The sequence below is a fragment of the Haliotis rubra genome, unplaced genomic scaffold (genome assembly GCF_003918875.1).
Source record: "Haliotis rubra isolate DU_JTF1 unplaced genomic scaffold, ASM391887v1 Scf566, whole genome shotgun sequence".
NCBI lineage: Eukaryota > Metazoa > Mollusca > Gastropoda > Lepetellida > Haliotidae > Haliotis > Haliotis rubra.
Genome location: NW_025767264.1, coordinates 266591 through 291368, shown reverse-complemented (window position 1 = coordinate 291368; position 24778 = coordinate 266591). Strand labels below are relative to the sequence as shown.

Genomic DNA, 24778 nt, shown 5'->3' with positions numbered 1-24778 from the left:
TCGCACCCGCCATCTTAGTAGAAGTTTATTGAGGACGGTACAACAATGTCATTTTCAATCTAGGAAGCGTATGCACAGCTCACAAGCCAGTGACACTTATCGTCATTAATTTTGTTCCCTGTTATTTCTGAAATATATATTTATTAATTTAACATTACAACTTACTATCACTATTTTAAGCTATGAAAAGTTCGCTCACTTCAGTCAGTGGGAAAGTTGCATCAAACTTATAACACGAAAATGGGGAATCAAAAGTATTCAAATACTTTCTGGTCGACCTGACTGTGGGCTATTAGTTACTGTCATAGTCTAAGTATGTTATTTAAAATGAATGTTCAGTCAGAAATGACCAAAGCATACTTGGTAAATTACGTAACACTGACTAAACTAAATCCTGATCATCCATGTGGTTGTTGTGGTTTTGCTTGTCTAACATTCGATCCACGTTATTTTCAGTAAAAGGCTAGATCTATGTTATCTAAGTATAGTGTTTACATTGTGTATTGTTCAATTTTCCCCAAACTAATCAATTTATCATTTTCGGATATGTATATTTCTCTTCTAAACGAGAGCCAGAAATAAACATGTTTCCCGCGCTATAACGGGGTGTTGGCGATGACTGGTCCTCGGCAATGTTCATTCGGTTTTCGATCACCATATTTTTTCATGATACAGTATTAATTCTTCAAATTTACTTAGTCTTTGTTCAGGAAATGTAGACCAAATAAATTTCTTATGGTTTACTTGGTTCACCGAAAAATTTTGCTAGTTATGCATGTTACATGCATGTTACCCATACACCTGTTATCAAAATTCACTTTCCTTTTACACAATGGTGGTTTGTCGTTTTGTAATATCAGTTTTTTCGACTTGGTATCTGTTCTTTTGCCCGTTAGTTTAATATTGCAGTGCCTATAAAGTGACGACGTTGGGCCGATGCAGTGCCAATAAAGTATGCCGATGTAGGGCCGATGCAGGGCCGATACAGGGCCATTGAAGTTTGCCAACGTTGGGCCGACATCTATACGATGAGCAAAACTTCATCGGCCCAATGTCAGGCCGATGATGGCATGCTACCTGGGTATGTTCTCGTCAAGGCAATGCTATGCTGAACACAGATTGCAGTGTAAACTAAACCTATGTTCTATCAGCTATTACGACAAAATTACTGCTCTGTGTAATGTGACATAATTTGAGGTATTTGGTTTTACGAGTTAACAAAGCAACAGCTCAATAAGAAATTCTTAGAAACGGCAATATCGATATCACAATTACTGTTCTGTTAGCATTATTTTTCGCCCAGACATGCTATTTCTTCATGTTTTGAACACAGTCTTCAGTCAGGGCAACTTCTAGCTTCAGTAATTCATAATATAAGAATTACAGATTAAAAAGTTGGTATAATGTCAATTTTAGTTCAGGCTTGGTCGATAGGGCTATATTCCAGCACCAGAGTGACAACTACTGATACCTAATAACTACCTGATAGTGCTCCAGGCAGGCAATGGGGTGCAACTCCAGGAATGTTCCCCATTCGAGGAACTACAAGAGGCAAAGGCAGCCATCCATTCAAACTCGCCAAGTGCATTTCAAACAATCAGCAGCAGAAACTCAAACTTGAGACCAGACATAGTCAATAAGACGATGTTTTATTACATATATATGATGTTCATTTAAACAAATCTGTCTGTATTGTACTAGTGGTCTCTTTTTCTACCTGGCTAAGGTACCCTGAACAGTAAGGGAATATAGTAGTTAACACCATTTGTGGCAATCTAAACAATTACAAACAGGTTTAAGATTTGGCTTGTAACCCTTATGCCATGCATCCTGCTTGCACTATACACAAAAAAAATGATGACCACAATTCAAGTTTAATAAACTATATAGGGTGACACTCTTATGAGGGGTGAAACATATCAACAAAACAAGTTCATTTTGTCACTCATACTGATTCCTACTCACGCAATTACATGTACATCGTTTATACTCACTTGTTCTTCACAAGGTACTTGTTGAGAGGTCCAAGAGGTGCAAGCTCAAGAACCAGCATTATATTCTCAGCTTCACACAGTCCTTAAAACAGACAATATATAGGATCAGAAAAATATCTGAAAATACATCTTTGCAATAATATTGGTTAAAAGATCTTGCAAAAGGATTAGGATACTAATACGACATCACTTACAACCATATAAGTAGATTACTGAGTGTCATATATTATATTCATGGAATATCATCAAAAAATGAAAGCTAGGTGCAGATGAAAGAAACTTATACCTGTAATCATTATCCTGTGCACATTTCAAGTTTGATCCCAGAATTTTAAGAGAAGGAGCTATCTCAATTTATCAAGTACCACCCACTAGTTTTATGTAAGGATGTTGTTTCTAATGCTTTGAGAACCATATTCCATGTATTAAAATGGTAACTGTAACATATACTCACAGGCAAAAGTTAGTGTGATCAACACATTTGTACATATGAATGAGAAAATGTTTATGACACATTTTAATATTCGATACAATACATGTAATCCATGACCCAAACAGGACCCTGTCGGTAGTTTTTGTTTTACATGCGTTCTTTCGTGCTTTCAAGAAGTCCTAGGAAAAAAGGCATAAAACATGCCCCTTAGAAAGTGTGGCTCTAAACCTCGGATCATTGTCACCCAAATTATTGTTTAGATGTCGAGGGGTCCGAAAAACACAAATTTGGAAGAATCTGCTTGCATTTCTCTATGCCAAGACTAACTGAAAATGAAAGATGGCGAGCCACTGGAATGCTTGAAACTGGAATACGCCAGCGCAACAGTGCACAGAAGTTTAATGTGCACAGGAACACCATATGCTGCCTTTGGAGACACTATCAACAAAACGCCATCGTTATCAACAGAATGTCCCCAAAGTGGCATCCAAAACGGCTTTAAAGCAGCAGGCAAAACTTCCTCAATGACAAGGAGGATGCCTAGCTCCCCTGAATCTGACTGAATGCCAAGAAGTACAGAAGTACATCCATGCAGGACCTCTCACTTTCATTGGACACCCATGCAGGAGTACAGGGACACAGTTTCTTCGCAAATTGCCTAGCCTTTCTTTATACATCTCAAAATCTGTAGGCCAAGATTGCTGGCAGAGGTCACAATGAGAGGCAAGGGAACATGGCATAGCAGCATATTCCCAGGGATCTTGTGGAGACATTTAATTACAATTTGTACAAATTATTAGAACCCAAAGGGAAGGGCCGAGATATAATTGCTGCCCTTGGATTTACTCATATTCAGAAAGTTTGAATAATGTTATCAGAGAACAAGTAAACACATCCATTCAGGTGTGCCAAAACTTATGAGATTCACCCGCTTACGTCAGGGGAGATAAGTCCTGCAGATAGGTCAGGGGAAGAGTGAGTGAGTTGGGTTTTACGTCGCCTTTTTTGCAATATTCCAGCAATATCACGGCGGGGGACACCAGAAATTGGCTTCACACATCGTACCCATGTGGGGAATCAAAACCCGGTGTAACTGGCCAAACTTGCCCCCTGCCAAGGCCAAACTTTCCCCACCCTTGAATCAACTTTAAAGGCTACTTGTTTCTCATCCTTGTTCTGACTGCCTCCGTGGTGTAGTGGTTAGAGCGTCCGCCCGGAGAGCGGAAGGTCGCGAGTTCGATCCCCGACCGCGTCATACCAAAAGACGTTAAAATATGGTACTTGTTGGTCCCTGCCTGGCGTTCGGCATTAATGGGTGCAACAAGGACTGGTCGGCTCGGAGTCAGTATAATGTGTCTGAGTGGGGTATTCATGCTCCACTGCGGCATGGTATCTCAGTGGGCTAGCACTATAAAACCAGCTTCAGTCTGGGCTAGTACAAGCAGCCGCACATACACACACACACGCATGCACATCGTCATATGAGCGAAATATTCTCAAGCACGACGTAAAACCCAATTTCACCTCACCTCACCTCACCTCATCCTTGTTCTTATATCAAAAGGGGGGAGATTCTGGCCTAGCTAGGATATTTCTTCCCAACCTTGTTTTCATGTTTGTGTATATCTTGAAAAAGTCAGAAACAAAAACAAGACATAGCTATTCACGTGAACACATTGATAAGATATTTATGTTGATGTCAAGTTCCATTAACAATTTACAGGTCATCTTCATCTTCATATATAACATGTACATGGTTCCCATTTTGTTTCAATACCCTTCTTTCAGGTGAGATTAAAAGAAAAGCATACATAAAAGCAAAGATATTATATCATTACTATTGTTTTATATTATCATTTACTTATTTTTATATTTCAATAATTTACTTATCCCCACTTACTCAAAATTGGCTAATGTCAAAATCATTGCTATATTTTCAAAACTTTAACCAAATACCTAGTTTTTACTGTGATGTCCATATCAATTCAAAATTTTATTCCCTCACTCATGGCTTTAAATATGGCATCCATGTCGGAGACATCAACTTAACCGTTGGAAGCAGATGTAAACATCAACACAACAACAACCCAACACAATATCTATCAATGCTGTATCATCTATCATTCCACTATAGTGCCGTATTCTATATTCAAAAGACAAGGTTTGATAAGGGGTATACTTGGCCCATGGATATCTGAAACATATTTCATTCACCCAAAGTGATTATGGATTAGTAAACAAGCGTATGTGAATAATGTTCCTTTACATTTATACATAAATACAACAAATATTAGATAATAAACAGCATGATAAGAGAGCAAGCAACCTGTGTATATTACGTCTTATTTACCCATCAAATGTGCGACTGAATGTTTACATCTTATGGTGGACAGATGAAGAACTAATGCAGTGTGTCTTCATAGGAATGGCAGCAGGAGCAGGATGGATTTAGAGATATATGCCGTTCAAACATGTATGCATTCAAATCACTACACCAAAGTCAGAGGCAAAAAGGTGTACCAAAATTTAAGTCAAACCTACTGTCGGTTTATAAGAGCAAGGGTGGGGAAGAAGTAGCCTGGCTAGGCCAGAATCACCCCTTTTGATATAAGAGCAAGGGTGGGGAACAAGTGGCCTAGCTAGGCCAGAATCTCCCCACTTTTCATAGAAAACAGAACAAAATATCCTAGTTAAGCCTAGCCCAAACTTTCCCCGGGGTAAAAATATCCTAGGACAAAACCTCCCCAGGGTAAGTTTGGCCTAGGCCAGATTCTCCCCGGGGAATGTTTACACCGGAAAGTTTACACCGGGCCTTCGACATGACGAGCGAACGCTTTAACCACTAAGCTACCCCACAGCCCCAGTCAGGGGAAGACCACAAGGAAGAAGACAATAGAGCAAATTTGTTTTATTCAACCTAAACCTGTGGATCAGAAACAAGTTTTAAGAAATAAGGCAATCAAGTGTTTGAGGGTCTTATTCGTAAAAATTACGTGAATATCAACCATGTCCGAAAGTAAGGTCACCATGACTACGCCACCGATTATCAGAGGTCCAGATAAGCTGCGTATCCGGGTAAAATACGCATATAAAATTTCCAATTACGCATTGAAAAATAATTGTTGCGTACCAATTACGCATTTAAAATGATAAATACGCAAAAAGTTTAAAACAAATGCGTACGGAATATATTTATAAAAATCGCTTGCATAATGACATCGCTTGCTATCAAGTTGTACTGTTAGTATAGGACAAGTGTTGTACTGTCAGTATAGAATGAGTGATTTTTTATGAAATCATTTCCATTATATTTAAGTTGGTTTTGAATAGGTATGACATAAGGCAGAACATACCTGCTTAGTAAACTTACTCAATGACATAATACTTAGGTGAGTAAAATGACTGAAATACGCACATATTTGAAAGCAGTGGGTAACGGAAAATGATATACCCACTCAACATTCATAATACCCACTCCAAAAAAATACCGTGGGTACAGTACCCACATGAGCTAAATCTTATCTGGAGCTCTGGATTTTATTGTCACACAGCTCTCAAATAATGATTGTTGTAATGGTATGTACCACTGCTGATGACTAAATCAGTACCTAGAGTCTACCAACCCAACTTTTGGAACACCCCTCTTGTCAAATATCTTCCAAATAACAACACTAACGCATATCTTAATGATCCCCTCAATTCTAGTGGTTTACATGCAATCTGGATAATTTTAGATATAGCATTAAATTTAGCAAAGTAGCCAGAGTCTATTAGTGTTCTCATGTGGTACAGTCATGTATCTGGACAGATCTAATCTGCTGACTATTCTGTGCATTTGAGTAGATATGTCGAGGCTTGTAACTCGATCTGTGACCAGCTGGTTCCACTGAGGCTTGCTGAGAGGATTACAGGCATGAAAGTAGTCCCTGACCTCCGTTTCAAGACTGTGTTTTTGTACAAGTCTGAACATGTTGAAAGCGGGTGAGTAGAGGCATCGTTTATCATCAGCGGGGTCACATTTATACATTCTCATCCCAGGGTCACATTTATACTGACCAAATCGACCAATGAAGACACGTTTGAAGTAGTATTTATGACTCACCCTGCAGAACTTGCCCATGAATAGGAGTGATTGACTCTCAATATAAGATTGTATTGTGGAAAGCTGTAGGCTGTCCAGGGCAATATGAGAAGGACTATGCTTAGGTAAACCTTGTACCTTTTTGCTAAAGTATCTTTGGGGTACTTCTAACATGTCATATTCTCTCAGAGAGAGTTGTCCCCATGTGTTGGAACCAAAGAGAGCACAAGGTAGTATACATTGTAAAGGTACCTAGTAAACCAAACAGCTTTCGGGTTAGGTCAGAGCGCAATTATTGCTATTATTCTGTAATGCTTGTGAGACGTTCCCTTGATAAAGACATGTGAACCTGAAGCCCATTGTGAGCCGAGGTCATGCACATGAATTGCATGCTGACCTAACCCGTAAGCTGTTACATTTAATGCGACTACATCCCATCTCTTGATATAAAAACAAACAGAAATTTTAATGATAGTTACTTTTTCCCAAAGTGACCAGCAAAGTTAAAACTATTTTTTCTTATTATGTCAAAGGGGATCATAAAGATATACATTAATGGCATGTGGTTAGTTGGTGTTATTTGAAAGATATTTGACAAAACGGGTGTACTAAAAGTTGGGTTGACAGACTATAGTGTATCTGCCCATCTCCTCCTCAAACTGGCAATCAAATTCTCAATATTGGAATCCTCTGCCATTTCACATGCAGTGTCTGCTTCAATTCCAGCAGATTTCAATCAGTATGAGATGTTTGATTGGGGCTCCTTGTGGGCCACGGTAATATTGTTCTGCAAAAGGGTGATAACAGCTTGAGAACACTGAGGTCCAGTTTGTCATCCATGAATATGGATGGTTATCAAAATGTGGCAAGACAGCAGTATCCAGTACTTCCTGTCGAGGACACTGACCATGACCTGACCATGACTATGTCCCAGGTGCTGTAAGGAATCCCAGCTCCACGCCATCACTGCGCCAATGCCAACGCATCTTGCCAGACACATCAGGACTCTGTCATCACAGTCATTTGTCCTTCACATTTGTCTTCAGGTCCTTCAGGTCTGATCCTTTAGTACACTGCTGGCTTCTTCACAAATTGTAATAACTGTGTGATTAATTTTCAAGTTAGCACCAATGTTGCAACAAGGCCTATCTGTGTCATGCAGGAAAATAAATGGCTATCATGTAATTTCTGAAAGCCGACATTGTCTTGTAAATCAGTTCAGACATCTGTAGTATACATACTGCAGTTATGAAATGTATGCCCTAATGTATTTAGTGCCTTGTAGCACAGGGACTTTTAAGCTTCAGTCCAGATTTAACATATGCTATATTTAAGATTACACTTTCTTAGTAAAGTACAGATTCTAGTACTTTTTTTGGGTTGCATCCCCCAAAAAGTACTAGAATCTGTACTTTACTAAGAAAGTGTAATCCCAAATTTAACATATGTTACATTTGACGACTTTCTAAATGTCATTGTGTATCCAGTACAGATGCCCTGTGTTTGAGCTCCAGTTCACATTGCCCTGTGTTTGAGCTCCATTCCAGATTGCCCTGTGTTTGAGCTCCATTCCAGATTGCCCTGTGTTTGAGCTCCAGTCTAGATTGCCCTGTGTTTAAGCTCCAGTCTAGATTGCCCTATGTTTGAGCTCTAGTCCAGATTGCCCTGTGTTTGAGCTCTAGTTCAGATTGCAAAGTTGAAAGTGTTGTCAGTTGTGTTTACAGTTATTTTGCGGTATTTTGCAAATATCCATTCAGAACTTCATCACATTGGTGAGGACCTCACTAACATGACAGGAAACTCGACATGACTTTAGTTACACACTACAGCTATCCTGGTGGCGTGTGCTGAAGACTTCACAGCATCAATCCCTGAACAGGCAAGTCAATACCTTACCCATGTACTAACAGATTCTCTTGAAATAGGGCTTCATAGTCTAACATATAAAATGATTAAGTTTGACATGTTATCCATAACAGATTCAGTTCCTGCAGTGTACTGGTTCAGGACAAGTGAAATGTTCAAATCAGCTGTGATCAGGATGTGTTATGATCATGGTCTTGCATAAGTTCTTGCCATGTCATTGATAGTTAGACATGATTTCTGATTTAAAGAGATACTGCACCATAATCAGACACTTCTAAGCCATTAATATCAAGAAATGAAAGAGTAACTGATGCATAACTTTTTTCCAAAAAAAACCACCCTTGGAAAACATAAAATTCCATCCTGAGCACAATATTTTTTTGTTTTCTTGTTTTTTTCTTTTATGGTACAAGTTCACACTGAAGTCTATTCTATGCATGTCTGTAATCTCATGAGACCTCTCAATCTTGATAGTAGAATGATAAATGTGTTCATTCTTTTTGCAAAAGTCACCCTGCAAAACTTCCGTTGTTTTTTTTTCATCTTGACTATTACGTTTGACATTTTTCAGGACATGACCTATTCAAATATTTTCCCAAGGCCAGGCCCCGATTTCTCGAAACAAACTTAAGTCTGAGTTTTGACTTAAGTTCGAGTTTTTACTCAAATTTGAAAAACGCAGGAAAATGCATTTCACAGAACGAACTGAAATCGGTATTAAACTCGAACTTTAGAAGATAATTTGAGTTTGGTGGATAGATTACTTAAGTTGTTTGGGCTTTTATATTTTAAAAATGCAGTAAAGTTAAAAATTCAGCTGTTCCAAATTGTGAACTCAGTTTGAGATTTGAGTAAAAACTTAAGTTTGTTTCGAGAAATTGGGGCCTGAATGATTGAGTCTAACGAAAACAATCCCTAATATCAATAATTTTTGTTTTGTAGACATTTGAATATTTAAATTTCAGCAAAATCTTAAAGAAGTCATATTTCAGAGGTCTGGTTATGAAGTTTCAAATTTCATACCATTAAGAAATCAAGTCACATTATAATCCTACACATTATTATAGAGTTGCAACTTTCTCGGTCCTGTTTTTTTCTATTGAGACTAAAAACATATTTCCTCACTTTGACTTTTTACTTATGAAAAAGGAACAATTACATGTATTGTTAGTAATTGTTAGTAAACTTACCTCTGGATTATGGTAGCCTAATTCCTGTGGATTCACAGAATACATACAGAAAATCAAAAGAAATTTTAACACTAAGTCATAGCTATTCCTAGTGGTATACCTAATCTACCCCTGAGTTATCTCCCTTGATCCTGATGTCACTGTATTGTTCTCCTAGAACCCTTCATAATTTTTCTAAAAAACAACACATCAATGACATCTTCTAAGGATAAATTCGCGGGGAGGACACAGGGTGGGAACTACTTCCCATAATCCAGAGGTAAGTTTACTAACAATTACTAACAATTCATGTAATTGTTCCTAATTATAACGTAAACATTCCCTCTGGATTATGGTAGCCTGAATCCCAAGTAAGGAAGGAGGGGTACCCTTGGAAGATACTACCCTCTATACCACTAACTGAGAGTTGATGACTCAACCTCCTAAGAATAACTATGACTTAGTCAGAGATTAATAATTTATCTCCAGTTTGGTCAGTAGCAGTGAGGGAATACATTCCCAGAGATGGAGAGTCTTCTAACTTCCTTATGGTTGATATGATAGATATCATGATTATCCTAATCCGTATTAGTAGGAATTATATAATTCCTAACTCCTTAAATCCAGATTATGCTAGATTCCTTTGAATATATCATGATTCTATTCGAATCCCGAATTGTGTCATGAAACCTAATATTCCTTAAACTTATGACGTCACTTCCTGTTTGATGACCTCACTTCCGGTCTAATGACGTCACTTCCGGTTCCTAGAGACAATCTCTATGATGTAATACTGATTAGTTTGGGTGACGTCACTTCCGGTCTTATGATGTCACTTCCGGTTCTATGACGTCACTTCCGGTTAACCATCAATAGACTATAATTGTGTTCAACTCAACCTTAGGTAACCACCTTGAGTTAGAACTCTGTCCATATTGTGTTTGGTTAGGTATTATATCTAAATGTAAATTCTCTTACCATGTCAACTTGTCTTGCTACTTACTGTCCCTTGACCAGTATCCATCATCCTTCAGAGTGGACCCTCAGACAGTCCCAGGCACCATCTCTCACTGCGTCATCCTTCCTGAAGATGTAGATGCCAGGTCAACACATACGCACGCACGGACGCACGCACGCACGCACACGGGCACGCACACCAAAGGGGCAGTCAGGCGGAGGCAAGGTGCTGAGCCGCTACTAAAGGTCCTAATGAATGTAAACCTTCAATAGGGGGAGCAACATCCCTGAGGTAAAATTTGATAAAGGTATTAGGAGATTTCCATTGACAACTAGACACAACTTGTTCTAACGGAACTGACAACCAAGCCGCTAAGGATGAAGCTAGGGCTCTAATTTCATGGGGGTAGAATTTAAGATCAATTAAGTCTTGATTCTGATCCCTATAAGCAAAAGATATAGTCTTTCTGAGCCATGAAGATATGGTATTCTTGGATATATCCGAGTCTACATTTGTTTTACATGAAACAAACAGTCTGTGACGATTTCGTCTAAACGTCGAAGTACGCTGAATGTACCAGGCCAAGGCACGTAAGGGACACAAAAGTCTAGTCCTATCCGATCTAGAGGTAGAGGTAGGAAGCTGAGGTATACGATATATCCTATGTCCCAAAGGACCACAAGCTGAAGTTTGATTCTTGGCAATGAACTCTGGCACAGTTCTAAAAGTCATCTGTTTATATCCTTCCGAAAAAGTGATGGATTTAAAGTCAATAGCATGTAATTCCGACACTCTGGAAGCTGTTGCAAATGCCAAAAGAAAAGCTGTCTTAAATGCCAGATACTTTAGAGAAGCATCCTGCATAGGCTCATAAGGAGTTTTTTGAAGAGATTGAAGTACTAACGTTAAATCCCACTTAGGAAATATCGTTGGAGACGATATATCCTTAATCTGAAAAGATCTGATCATTTTGTGAAGCGATGTATTCGAGCCCACAGATAAACCTTGAACATCCGTGACTGAAGCAATAGCTGATCGATATCCCTCAATAGTATTATGCTTCAAATGTTTCTGTTCTCTTAGGAACAAGATAAAATCCGCTATCATTGGAATGGTGACAGGTACATCCAAGATTCCACACTCTCGTCTCCACTGGATGAATCGTCGCCACTTAGCGTCATACAAGGCAGCTGTGGAAGGTCTAACAGATTCTGAAATAGCTCTGGTAGCTTCAACCGTAAATCCCTGATTCCTGAGTGACCTTGAGATAGCTTCCATATGTGTAGCGCAAGTTGCCTGACATTCTTGTGAACTCCGACTTGGGTTGACTGATTAGATTGTGTCACAACGGAAGATGTAGAGGTTTGTCCACCAATAGTTATAGTACTGACTGAGTTTGGTTTTACGCCGCTTTTAGCAATATTCCAGCAACATCACGGCGGTATAGTTGTAGTAGGGTGGGAAACCAAGGTCTGGCAGGCCACGCTGGTGCCACTAGACAAACTAGACAGTAGTGTTGTTGAATTTTGAACAGACCCTCTGGAATTCGTTTGAATGGAGGAAACGCATAGGCTATCATCCCCTCCCATGATATGGATAGGGCATCGACTGCCCATGCCAATGGATCCAGTACTGGACTCACAAACGTTGGTATTTCCCGAAAATTCCTGGAAGTTGCAAATAAATCTATGTTTGGAATTTCCCACTTCTGCCCTATCAAATCGAATGCCTCTTCCTTGAGAGTCCATTCGGTCGAGATCACTCTGTTCTGTCGAGATAATGAGTCCGCTAGGATATTCTTCCGACCTGGAATGTGGTGTGCTCTGATTAAACAATTTATAGCGTCCACTGCTTGATACAGATCCTGAGTGATCCCGAGGAGCTATTGAGATTTGGTACCTCCCTGTTTGTTGATGTATGCCACTACTGTAGAATTGTCCGACACTAACATGAGACTCTTCCCGTACAAGCGATTCCCCAAGCAACATATCGCTTTCAACAGTGCTAACATCTCCGAACAGTTTATATGCAGATTCACCTCTGACAGATTCCACACACCTTGAATTTGCCAAATGTCCATGTGTGCACCCCAACCCTTGTTCGAGGCATCCGCATAAAGTATCAGATCCGGTAAATGAGGACGTAATGAAACTCCTGGCAACACATTCACGTCCACCGTCCACCATAATATCTCCCTTCGGACTCTATCTGGACAAGCTATGAGCAGTTCCAAGTCCTCCATCCGAGACTGGTTGAGCCAGATCTGCGGGATTCTCAACCTTAGTCTTCCTCTTACAGTATAATCCTGGATTGAAGTGAGAGATCCTAGAAGGGACATGAACGAACTGATGCAGTTGGCGTCAGTAACATATTGGTTATCTTGGTTGATATTTCCACCTAACGATCCTGAGGAGTATAAATACGGCCTGCTCTTGAGTCCAAGATTGCTCCCAGAAACTTGATTCTGGTAGAAGGGACCAGTTCTGCCTTGGTAGGATGAACTATTAGACCCAAATGTGTAAACACGTGGATTATAAAGTTGGTTTGCTTCATGAGAACCGCTGTCACCACATTCCTTGCCAAGAAATCGTCCAGATAGCCGTGTATCGCAATCCTTCATTGATGAAGAAAAGCCAGAATCGGGGAGATTATTTTCGTGAACAACCACAGCGCTAGAGATATCCCGAACAGCAGCATCCTGAACTGAAACCTACGACCGTTCACCGCAAATCTTATAGGTATTTGCAAGATCTTTGATGAATAGGGGTATGAAGATACACATCCTTTAGATCTATACTTATAAACTTGGAATCCTGACGAATCAAGGTGCGTAGGTTTGCACAATTGATTCCATCCTGAACTTTGGCAGTTTCCTCAATAATAGCTTGTTCAACACTTTCAAGTCTATTATCATGCGCGCATTTCGTCCGAATCTTTCTTGGGGACTAGGAATACCGGTGACTAAAACTCGCATGTCTGTTCCCTGGAGGAAGTTCTACGATTGCCCGTTTCTCCAGTAGCCGATTTATTGCTAAGTTTGCCCCAGCTAAACGCTGGCCTTGAAGACAAAACCGATGACCCTCTGGAAAACAAGTCACTGGATGTTGCTTGTGCCAAGGAAGAATAAACCCCCTGCTCACTACAGACAGGACCCACTTGTCTGATGTTATTAGTTTCCAATTGTCTAAGTATTTGGCCAATCTGCCCCCTACTGGACATCGTGTCACCGGACATACAAATTCCAAATCCAATATCATTTCGAGGGACGTTTCCAATTCATAAGTAAGAGAACGCTGAACATAGAGAGTTTCTTGGAAGTTGATCTTGATCCGCGAAAAGATCTACCTCCCCTACCTCTACCCCTAGATGAGGATGAGCCTCTAGTAACAGCCACATTTGTAGAACTCGTTCTTGAATCCGAAGCCCGATCAAAGGCAGATCTCTGAAAGTTCTGACTACAACTTGATGAAGATGGAGCAGAACGAGACGTAACACTGGAACCTCTTCTAGATCTAGTGTCAGGCCTTCCTCTATTTTGGAATAAAATTCAAGTTCCTCAACGTCAAGGCATCTCTAGCTCCAATAGCCTGTTGACATTGTCCATAAAAGGTGTTATCCGATTCCAATGGCTGGTGCCATAGAAAATCCCTTGAAACATCCGGTAAATTCCTCACTGAATCTAGCCGCTGTATCTGCTCAATAGCTGTAAATCGTCCCAATATATTCACTTGAGTCGCCATCGCATCGGCTAAGGATTGATACACTACATCCAGAAAGGAATGCGCTAACGCCACCTCTTGAGCAGTCATGGAAATCAAAGTGTCTTTCTTAACTTCCGTATAATCTTGAAACACTGGTGGGAGCAAAGCACGAACTCCCGCAGAAAACCAGTTTGAATAAGATAGGGTATCAATCTCCGAACGGGCTGCCGTATCCAATTCCTTCCTGGTGCCATAGAAAATCCCTTGAAACATCCGGTAAATTCCTCACTGAATCTAGCCGCTGTATCTGCTCAATAGCTGTAAATCGTCCCAATATATTCACTTGAGTCGCCATCGCATCGGCTAAGGATTGATACACTACATCCAGAAAGGAATGCGCTAACGCCACCTCTTGAGCAGTCATGGAAATCAAAGTGTCTTTCTTAACTTCCGTATAATCTTGAAACACTGGTGGGAGCAAAGCACGAACTCCCGCAGAAAACCAGTTTGAATAAGATAGGGTATCAATCTCCGAACGGGCTGCCGTATCCAATTCCTTACAATTCTTAAAGGTACAGAACGGTGCATATTCACGAGAGCCTCTAGCATCCTGTAACTGTTTAAAGTCCTTGTCTAAACTTGGTTGATTGGCTGGGATAACACGATCATGAATGGAATAAATGGGTTTATGAGAAACCGTACGCAAAGAATTCAAGTTTGTAGCCTTAGAGTGGCCTAAGTTGTAATTCTCCAATACTTTCTTAAGTGATGATGAATGTGGTAATGACAGCCTGGGCATCCGTTCCGGGGGAAGGCAACCTGATAATCAAAGTTCCACGGGAACATCTATTTCCTGTTCATCCGGCTGTGGTGGTAGAGTATTAGGATAAAGTCCGTGCAAAAGTTCCAGCTTTTCTATAAATGACCAGCCCGGCTTAAAATCCTGTGCTGACATGTCCATAGGATGTACCGTCAACAAGCCTTCTTTCATGGAAAACTCCGGTTGTGAAAAAGGATACACTGATAAATCTTCCTGATCCGTCACATCAGACACTAACGGAATTAAGGGCGGATTGTCCGTGTCAAAATAACAATGCAGGTCCGCAGCCGTGTCCTCTGAACCGCTAGGCCTGTGCAAATCAGACTGCTGGGTTGATACACCGTTATCCATAGCAGCCAACCCAGTGGCCTGGCTTGAGCTGGAGCGGGAATCACGTGCCGTCTGAGCCGCCCGGTCTCCCCATGGGAGAAGGTAGCAGGCTGTATGCAACAGGGAGCAGCCATGGATGACTGGCTCCCGGGGACAAAGGACGCAGGGTGTGTGGCCTGAGCCACGGTCACCCTGGTTCCGGAGCCGGCTGGGCCGACTCCATCCCCGTCGCTTGAAACCCTAGGCCTCTCCCCCTGTGGGGACTGGCCTCCTAAGTACGCCAGGGCGTGATAACCGCTTTTTCCAGTCAGAGCACCCCTGGTTTCCGTAGGAAGGGACTTTGGTTCCCGGCTCTTGCCATCGACCACCAAGCCCCTACAGCTGTCTGCCGTCTTGTCGGGTAATACAGGATCTTCAAAATGTTTTGACAGGAGATCGAATTTTTCGTCATTCCTCATCTCCATATCCCGTACAGATTTATCCATGGCCGCTTGGATATCGCATTTAAATCCCACCAAAAGTTCTGAGAACGCAGCTATATCCAACTGGGGGGAGAGGTTTTTTATTTAGATCTAGAACGAGACTTCGGTTCAGATTTTATAGATAAAGGCGGAGATCCCTGAACTTTCTTCGACTTAGAGCATTCTGATGACGATGAATGGTTAAGCTTTGTAACTAAGGAATGAGATTTGTCCATCAACAACCAATCTTCTTCCGGCATTTCCTGACACAATAAGCATCGATTCGATATTGAGCAAGGTAAGTCTTTATAACAGGATGCACACAGAGAGTGGGGATCAACATCCGCCATGAATTTCTGACATTGTAAACATTTGCTCTGCTCCATACTTGTCAATCAAGAAAGGGCGGGAAAACTTCAGATCCTAAATATGTTGGAAATATATATAATATATATGCAAAACAGCAATGCGATTGAATATTAAATAGAATGCGATTTGTAACTGACCTATATATGAAGAATTGAAGACTTGATTTGAAATGAAAATTTCACTCGATTCTCTGCACGTCATGCGTGTGGACCATACAGTAAAATTATGAAGGGTTCTAGGAGAACAATACAGTGACGTCAGGACCAAGGGAGATAACTCAGGGGTAGATTCGGTATACCACTAAGAATAGCTATGACTTAGTGTTAAAATTTCTTTTGATTTTCTGTATGTATTCTGTGAATCCACAGGAATAAGGCTACCATAATCCAGAGGGAATGTTTTCGTTATAATTGAATAATTCTCACCTATCATTCTGACTATGTGCTTATGGTCCAATTCTTGCATAACTTCTGCCTCTCTGACAATTTCAGGCTGCAACAGAGAGTGAAGTCATTTTTACACAGAGGGATGCAGAAATGGGAAATTCTCTGGTTTTACCGTTACATAAGCGTACTGAAAACTTGCCACTTGTTAAATTGAATCCCACAATGATATAATAGAAGTGTGCTCATTATTATAAAAATGGATATGATTGTTTAGATTAGCCACTCATTGAGTATAGCCAGTTGTTAATATAAAATGATGTTAACTGACGCTGAGTCCAATTTCTCAGTTTGTATGACATATCACTAATTAGTGGTATTTGAGCTTACTGTGGATCAAATATCAGATTGCAGTATATATAAGAGAAAAATCAGGTATTTTCTAACAGTTCCTTCAAATCATTTGTTAGTTCTATCCATATACATTCTTTCCATAGTCTTCTGTACACTATATGCAGTTTAAGTCTCTAAACATCAGTACCAACATGTCTGAACTCAAGAAATAAATATAATACATTTTGGTGTAACTAAACAAAACTTTATGTCTAAAGTTACATGTAAGTAAAGGTGATATTTTCCTTCCATGTATCCTATTACCTGCTTCATTATGTTTAGATATTATGATACGTTTAACAAAAAGGCTTTATTAGCTTTTGCTGTAATTACCTTTTGGTCTGGTTTATAATCTTCATTCTTTAGAGTCTTGATAGCAACAGGTATTTCTTTCTTTCCTAGGAAGCACACCCCTTTAACCACAGAACCAAACTGCCCAGATCCTGTTAACAATGAACACATTAAACAAAACACTGAAAATATATGGTACATGTCCATTTCCTGTAGAAATGATTGTGTTTCCATACAGTTTCCATGGGAACAAAGTCACATACTGGTTGGTTGGAACACTGGTGCTTAGAATATTTCATATCATGAAACAGACCCGATCATGGAAATGATGGTACAAACCAATACGACATTTATCTTGGCCCCCTTATACTGTAGCATTCACAATATGTAAGTTTGTACATATATCAACATAGTTAGATTGATAATGTATCAGCTGTATTGGCACATGTGAGTGTAGTCTTGCTAATACTTTGTGACAAGCATAGGAATATATATGACAGAACATACACTGAACATATCAAACACAATTTTAAACCAATTATTCAATAGCAAGACCTCATGTAATTGAAATCATAAGTAAATAATAATAATAATGAAGTAGTTTTGTATCCCGCTAGTACCTAAAAGTATTGCAGTTTATTCCTGCTTAAACTGACCTAGTTTGTCTTGAAGCTGTATCTGTGATGGGTTCAGCTGGAAGCGTTTGGATTCCCTCCTAACCTTCACATACTCATCCTCTAAGTTGTCTCCATCAATAGAAATCTGTATATCAGGAGCAGCTCCTAAATCCAGGTTATCTGAAATGAGACAAGCATCATGAAGGTAAAACCATTTGTAGAATTTAAATCTACAAACCTACATCAAAGAAAATGCACACTACTGCCTAGAAGTTCCCCTTCCATGCATAGGCAACATGCATTCGTCACTCATTTCAGGTGAAATAATGTAACTAAATATACAGGATATTTTTATCAAACACATGGCTGATTTGTTTGAGTTTTATTCTAGAAGTTGGTTGTATAGAGATGACAAAATTTTAGGGATGATCAACTTCTTTATTTTAACAATGGCGACGTTTTGGTATGTATTCTTCTACCATTTTCAAGCATATGAAGTTGTAGTTGATCATCCATAAAGTTTTGTCATCTCTTAACACATGGCTGTTGTTCTGTCTGTCTTGCAAAGATTACTTACTGGTAGGTTGGCCTGGCTCTTTTGTTATTCTTTTGTTTTGGAACATGCCATAATTTTATTGACTGGTTTATTGGATGAGCAGAACAGGTACATGCTTGTTTTCACCTGATTTGACTGAGATTTGACTAATCAGTTCGCCAAGAGATTTGAATAATAAAAATGCCTAAATACTTTGTTTCCAATCTTATAACAAAAGCTGGAGTTTTTGACAAGATCAGTTCTGTCAACAGTTATATCCCTTTTATTGGTAGGAATTCTGAGATAGTAGAAAGTTTATTTCCTCTTCTTGCAAACGTAAACATACTGCTTTTAAGTCCATACAGGAATTGTTACCAAACAAATGCAACAGTAGTTGCTCCACAAACAACAAGATATTATTATTATTTGTTTTTATTATTTAAGTTTTTAGTTCCCAGCAGATGTTTACATGTACATAAGTATGCGTAGATGTTAACATGTACACAAGTATGCACAGATACATAATATTGTAGATGAAGTACAGATAATACAGGTTTGAAGGCCTCTGATAGCATGTAAGGCATAAGTCATTTCCACATTACCCATTATTTCCCAGCAGATGTTTACATGTACATAAGTATGTGTAGATACATAATTTTGTTCATATTGTATATGAACTATGACTAGAGCAGGTTTGACTGCAACTGGTAACGTGCAAGGCATAAGTAATTTTTACACTACCCATTATTCCGAGCAGATGTTTTCATGTACACAAGTATGCATAGGCACATAATATTGTTCATATTGTGTACGAAGAACGGCCAGTGCAGGTTTGACGGCATCTGGTAACATTCAAGGCATCAGTCATTACATTACATTATACTCTTTGAAGTTTACAATTTAATATTGAGCTCAAAAGTCTAAATATAGTGTTTTGAAAGAGGACCAAAATGCAGAGAATTTGGACTGATTATTGTTTGTAAAAGCAATAAAATTGCCTGACTGATGGTAACTTAGTATTTCATTTTGGATGCATTTAAATACCTCCCCCCCCCCCCCTTTTCTGCTCATAGTGTACATATTTTGTTTCACTATTAAACAGATGGCATTTATTGGGTTATTATTTCTCCCATTGAAGCCAAAAATAATATTTTCTGATGTTAAATCAATGTATCCTTCAGCTAAATTTTCTAGCCATTTAGAGAACTCTTTCAATATTTAGCTTGAATGAATACAATCACATAATAAATGTAGAACACTCTCAGGCACCTGTTTACAAAAGTAACACACAGGGGAATTAATGTATCCAATCATATGAAAGTAATTATTAGTTGTCAATATATTCTAAGTTATCTTGTACTGAAACCATTTTAAATTAATGCTTTGAGTACATCGATTAGCCATCAAATTAATATTTTCCCATTCGTTCTGTTGGATGTCTCAGTCCCATGTTAATTGACCATTTGTTTTACTAAAACAAATTGGCATAGTGTTTTATAAAAATGTTTACTATTAAAAGGTAGAATATGGTAGGCACATATGTTTTCCACATGTTTAAAAATGAAATTTCTCTTTTTCATATATCAAAAATTGCTCTTTTAAGACCTTGGTATGTAAGAAAACCAGCATCTATGTACACTCATTCTCAATAGCAGGGTGAAAATGCTGTCGCTGCCATGCTTCTCTTAAACTTAATTAGCAAATGTTATAGTATGACCAGAAATTATTGAGAATTTTAGGAATATGTTTAATTAGATTTCTAGTATAAACAACCTTGACCAGTTATCAAGTGCTTGGTTTCATTCAAGAGAGACAACTCCGTAATCCTTTTCCATTAGTTTGTGAAGAGTTATCCCCCTTTGTTTACTTGCTAGCAGACGACATTTTCAGTGATCCTCAGTATGGATGATTTAGAGAAGAGGAAGTTGATTTTAGAGTATTATAACAAGGACATCAGATCAGCTAAAGTGATTTCAAGTAGAACAGGCATCCCTTTGTCCACTGTTTATCGTGTTTTGAAAAATATTGCAAATGGATATGGCACTGAGCACCAGGAAGGCGCAGGTAGGCCCAGAAAATTGACTGTCGGTGACAGGAGGGGGCTTGGTATTCTTGTTTCTAAAAACAAACGAAGGAGTTTAGAAAACTTAAGGCTGGATATGATTGATAGAGGAACTGTGGCTGTCTGTAAGGAGACAATTAGAACTGAGCTGCATGCAATGGGTTGGCTGAAAAGTCAAGGAATTCCATCACCGATCATGAAAACTGAACAAAAGGAGCGAAGGTTGAACTGGTGCTTACAGCATAGAAATTTGAACTGGGACAATGTGATTTTCTCAGATGAAAGTTCTGTGTGGCTGTTTCCTAATACACTGAAATTCTGGACCAAACAAACTGAAAAACCTCTGTATCAGCACCCAAAGTACAGTCCGAAATTTAACGTGTGGGGTGGCATATCTGTGTTAGGGGCAACGCCCTTCCGTGTATTTGAAGGGAATATGTACTGTGAGCGGTACACAGATATTCTCGAGGGACATTTACTGCCATCTGCTCACGTGTTCTATAGAAAGTTTTTGATTTTCCAGCTGGACAACGACCCAAAACATCGTTCAAAGCATTCACAGGCCTGGTTTCGGACCCAAAATATGACATTATTAGATTGGCCAAGCTATAGCCCTGACCTAAATCCTATAGAAAATGTTTGGGGACTTATGAAGGAAGTGTCAATAAGAAATATCTGACAAATATTGCTGAAATGAAAGAAGAGGTGGTCTGATATTGGGACAGCATGGACCTCGACTTTCTAACTTCTTTGATCAGTAGAATGCCCCGCCGCATTGAAGCCTGCATTGAAGCCCATGGTGACTTGACAAAATACTAACTGTTCACCTGTCTTTGAATCTGGAGTTATGTTCTGCTAATATTCACATTTAGTACGTGAGTAATGAGTGAAGAAAAAAATAAATTTACAATCTTTAAATTCTCAATAATTTCTGGTTGTACTGTATTACCAGTATGGTTAAATAATGGTACCAACATGCCCAACATACCACAGGGGCTTGTAACGCTAAAAACTGCCATCAAGGCATATACTATCACTGACGGGGTCTTAGTACTATATAATCCAGTGATAGTATATGCCTTGATGGCAGTTTTTAGCGTTACAAGCCCCTGTGCAACATACATCATGCATAAACAGTCCAATAACCCCCAAAGTATATTTGTTACAGCTGAGGTAATCAACATGTTCGTTTCTGTCGCTGGTAGCAAAACCTTACTTTGCAGTTTAACTTAAAGCAGTTTGGATATTAGTACATTAAGACATTGATATTGGTCAAAAGTTTCATTTTCTGCAAATTGTTAAGCCAATGCATTCTTTTTAGATAAATGAATTTGGTCTAATGCTATATCACCAGTTTGAGGAAACGTCCGTGACTAATTTTCAGCTTGACATGTACATGTGTAGAACAAAGCATAATCTTACCCATTCACTTTGAATGAATACAATTTATGTTTACATTAATGGTACTTGTCATTATTTGGGACTTAGAATATCTCTCTGCATAACATATCTCACAACATAGAAAATATTCCACGAGTAGAAATAAGAGTGAAATGTCAGATACCACCACCAAATTAGGGAATTGTGCTCTATTTCACATAGTTTAAGTTCCATTTAGAACACAAAGTATGCCGGATGGAAAAAAAAAAAAATATTCAAAACTTGTGAGTGGTTAATGGTAACTTACTGCTTGATTTGCCAGAGTATGTAATCTCTGTTACTAAACTGTTCGTCACAGGGTATTCAAAACTGCATAGCTTGTGAAGCTCTGATACTATTTTTCAAATATCACATGACTCCTATCCCACCTGGGAAGTCAAAGAGAATGTATACAATCACCAAAGACTTAAATTTGAGACTCATCTGAAATAGGACTTTACGATGTAACAAACATTTCATTTCTAAATAAAAAAATGACACCATCACTTACTGTTTAGTTATAAGTCACGTTTCAGAGTTTACAAAGAAATGTCACTCTGTATTTGATAAGACAGGCTTACATTTGGGCAATAGAAACATTACCATAACATCAATAACAACCACAAGGAACATTTCATCCAAGTAACAGATATTTCTATCGCTTCGATTGGAATAAAATTTAGCTACAGTCCTATTTTATTTCAAGAATTTTTGTTGCTAGTTTCATGTAAAATAATTACTGTATCATTATTTGAAATTTATACCCCCAACAGATTGAATGATAAGAAGTAGATTTAAGAATAGTTTACTTTTCTGCCTTTAAATAGTAAGATTTTTTAAGATAATGTTGGTATTTAGTTTGCAAAATCAATTGCTCCCAAACATGCTTATTAAATCATTATATGATTGTTTTCAGTTTTCACAATCTGCCCAGTTTAAGTCTATCTGAGGACAAGACAGTGTTTCTGAAGACATAACATTACCTGAAATGTTCGTTACTTATATAGTGATTTATAACTAGTGGTTGGAAAACATTTAAACCATGTCATAAACCGACACATATGTTATAAGATTTAACTTTCAGAGGATTTGAAAGTATTTGTCACTTCATGGCATTTTGTTTCATGTGTATCCTGCATTACTAAACAATGCTTTCACACAGTTTGGTCAATGTTTGCAAGTTCAGTATGTTCTATCCAGCACTGTACTGGCTGGGGATTAGTTAGTCTACCTAGCAAGAACACAGTTACAATGTTAAAGAAACATGTACTCCCAGGCTTGGTAATAAGGGCCATGACTGCTTTCTAGATGTGTGTTTTTATTGGCTTTGGTGGTTATCCCTTGTTATGATAAACATTTCAGTTGTAGGATTCTCTAAGAGTGTACTTATCTTGTTGGCTTGTTATATTTTCTAAAGCTTTCAATTCTTGTTGAATTCCCGTTGGTTTTAAGCAGCCCAATATGCTACCTTGGCAAAATAAATGATTATACTCAAATACAACTTCAATAACTTAACGATATTTTTGTGAGCCATTTGCACCCCATTATTGAGAGAGAGCGAATACAATATTTATAGTTCAGTTCTTCCAAAGAATATATATCACCGTCATCATTTACTATATTTCTGAAGTATGATATTCCCTTTTCTTCCAAATGTCTGTGATAGACTGTTCTGCCACCAATCAAAATATTGTTATTGTGCCAGAGTGATTGATTTAAGAACCCTGTACTATGAGCCTCATTCTGAAAACAGATTGTTAGATAGTCAGACCATGCCTCCACAACATCCCTCCAGAAACTATTTGAAACAATGGGTAACATACATTTGCTAATATAAACACCATCAGCAAACCATAGTCTCTGAATATTTGGAATACATAATAAGCATTTTCTATCCTTGTAGAATTGTCACACAGCAGTCTTTTAATCCATGTCAGTTTGGGGAATTTTGTAATATTTTTACTATTGGAATATTGAAACCTCCATATTCAGCAGTGGTGGTAGCAACCTTTCTTTTAATTTGATCCTTCTATCTCTTCCAAATAAAATCAAAGCATTTCTTGAATCATATCCTCTGGGGGCCTTGCTATAGATGAGAAGAGATGGTTTCATTTTGACAGTAATAAGGATTTCAACACAACATTTTTTCCCATATGTGTGAACTATCTTGATTCCCAAATTTTCATCTCTCTCTAAATTTTCCCGGACTGCCTCTGTGGTGTAGTGGTTAGAGCGTCTGCCCGGAGAGCTCAAGGTTGCGGGTTCGATCCCTGACAGCGTCATACTAAAAGACATTAAAATATGGTACTTGTTGGTCCCTGCCTGGCGTTCGGCATTAATGGGTACAACAAGGACTGGTCGGCTCGGAGTCAGTATAATGTGTCTGAGTGGGGTATTCATGCTTCACTGTGGCATGGTATCTCAGTGGGCTAGCACTATAAAACCAGCTTCAGTCTGGGCTAGTACAAGCAATTGCATATACACATACACACGCATGCACGTCGTCATATAAGCGAAATATTCTCAAGCACAACGTAAAACCAAATTTCACCTCACCTCACCTCAATTTTCCCAAGCTTGTCAGAATAATTATTATCTATCATAGATTCTAGATCAACATCAACTTGATACCTAACAGATTAAATTGTGATTGAGACCAAATCTAGATTATACTCCTTGCAAAGCTTGTATCTTTACCTTTTCTTGGATCCTATCCATATTAGTCTACAAGATATTATGTTTATTTCATAACAAATCCACAACTGTATATCCAGTGGGAGGATGCTGGAACTTTTATATAAGACAAAATTAATGTTTCAGTCAACGCTGATTCAAACAACCTTTTTCACCTAAATTTCATAACATCCATCATGTTCATGAACCATACAATTTCTTT

General features: G+C 38.7%; 1 protein-coding gene across 1 annotated transcript in view; it reads right to left on the bottom strand.

Moving 5' to 3' along the window:
* The window catches only part of LOC124254149 (tyrosine-protein kinase SYK-like), a 323457-nt gene that overhangs the window by 63276 nt on the left and 235403 nt on the right, over positions 1-24778 (bottom strand). The window contains exons 9-12 of the mRNA XM_046688027.1: positions 17906-18046; positions 17292-17401; positions 16608-16674; positions 1995-2076 (exon numbers count right to left, since the gene is read on the bottom strand). Coding sequence (XP_046543983.1) covers positions 1995-2076; positions 16608-16674; positions 17292-17401; positions 17906-18046 — 400 coding nt within the window. The remainder of the gene's footprint in view (positions 1-1994; positions 2077-16607; positions 16675-17291; positions 17402-17905; positions 18047-24778) is intronic.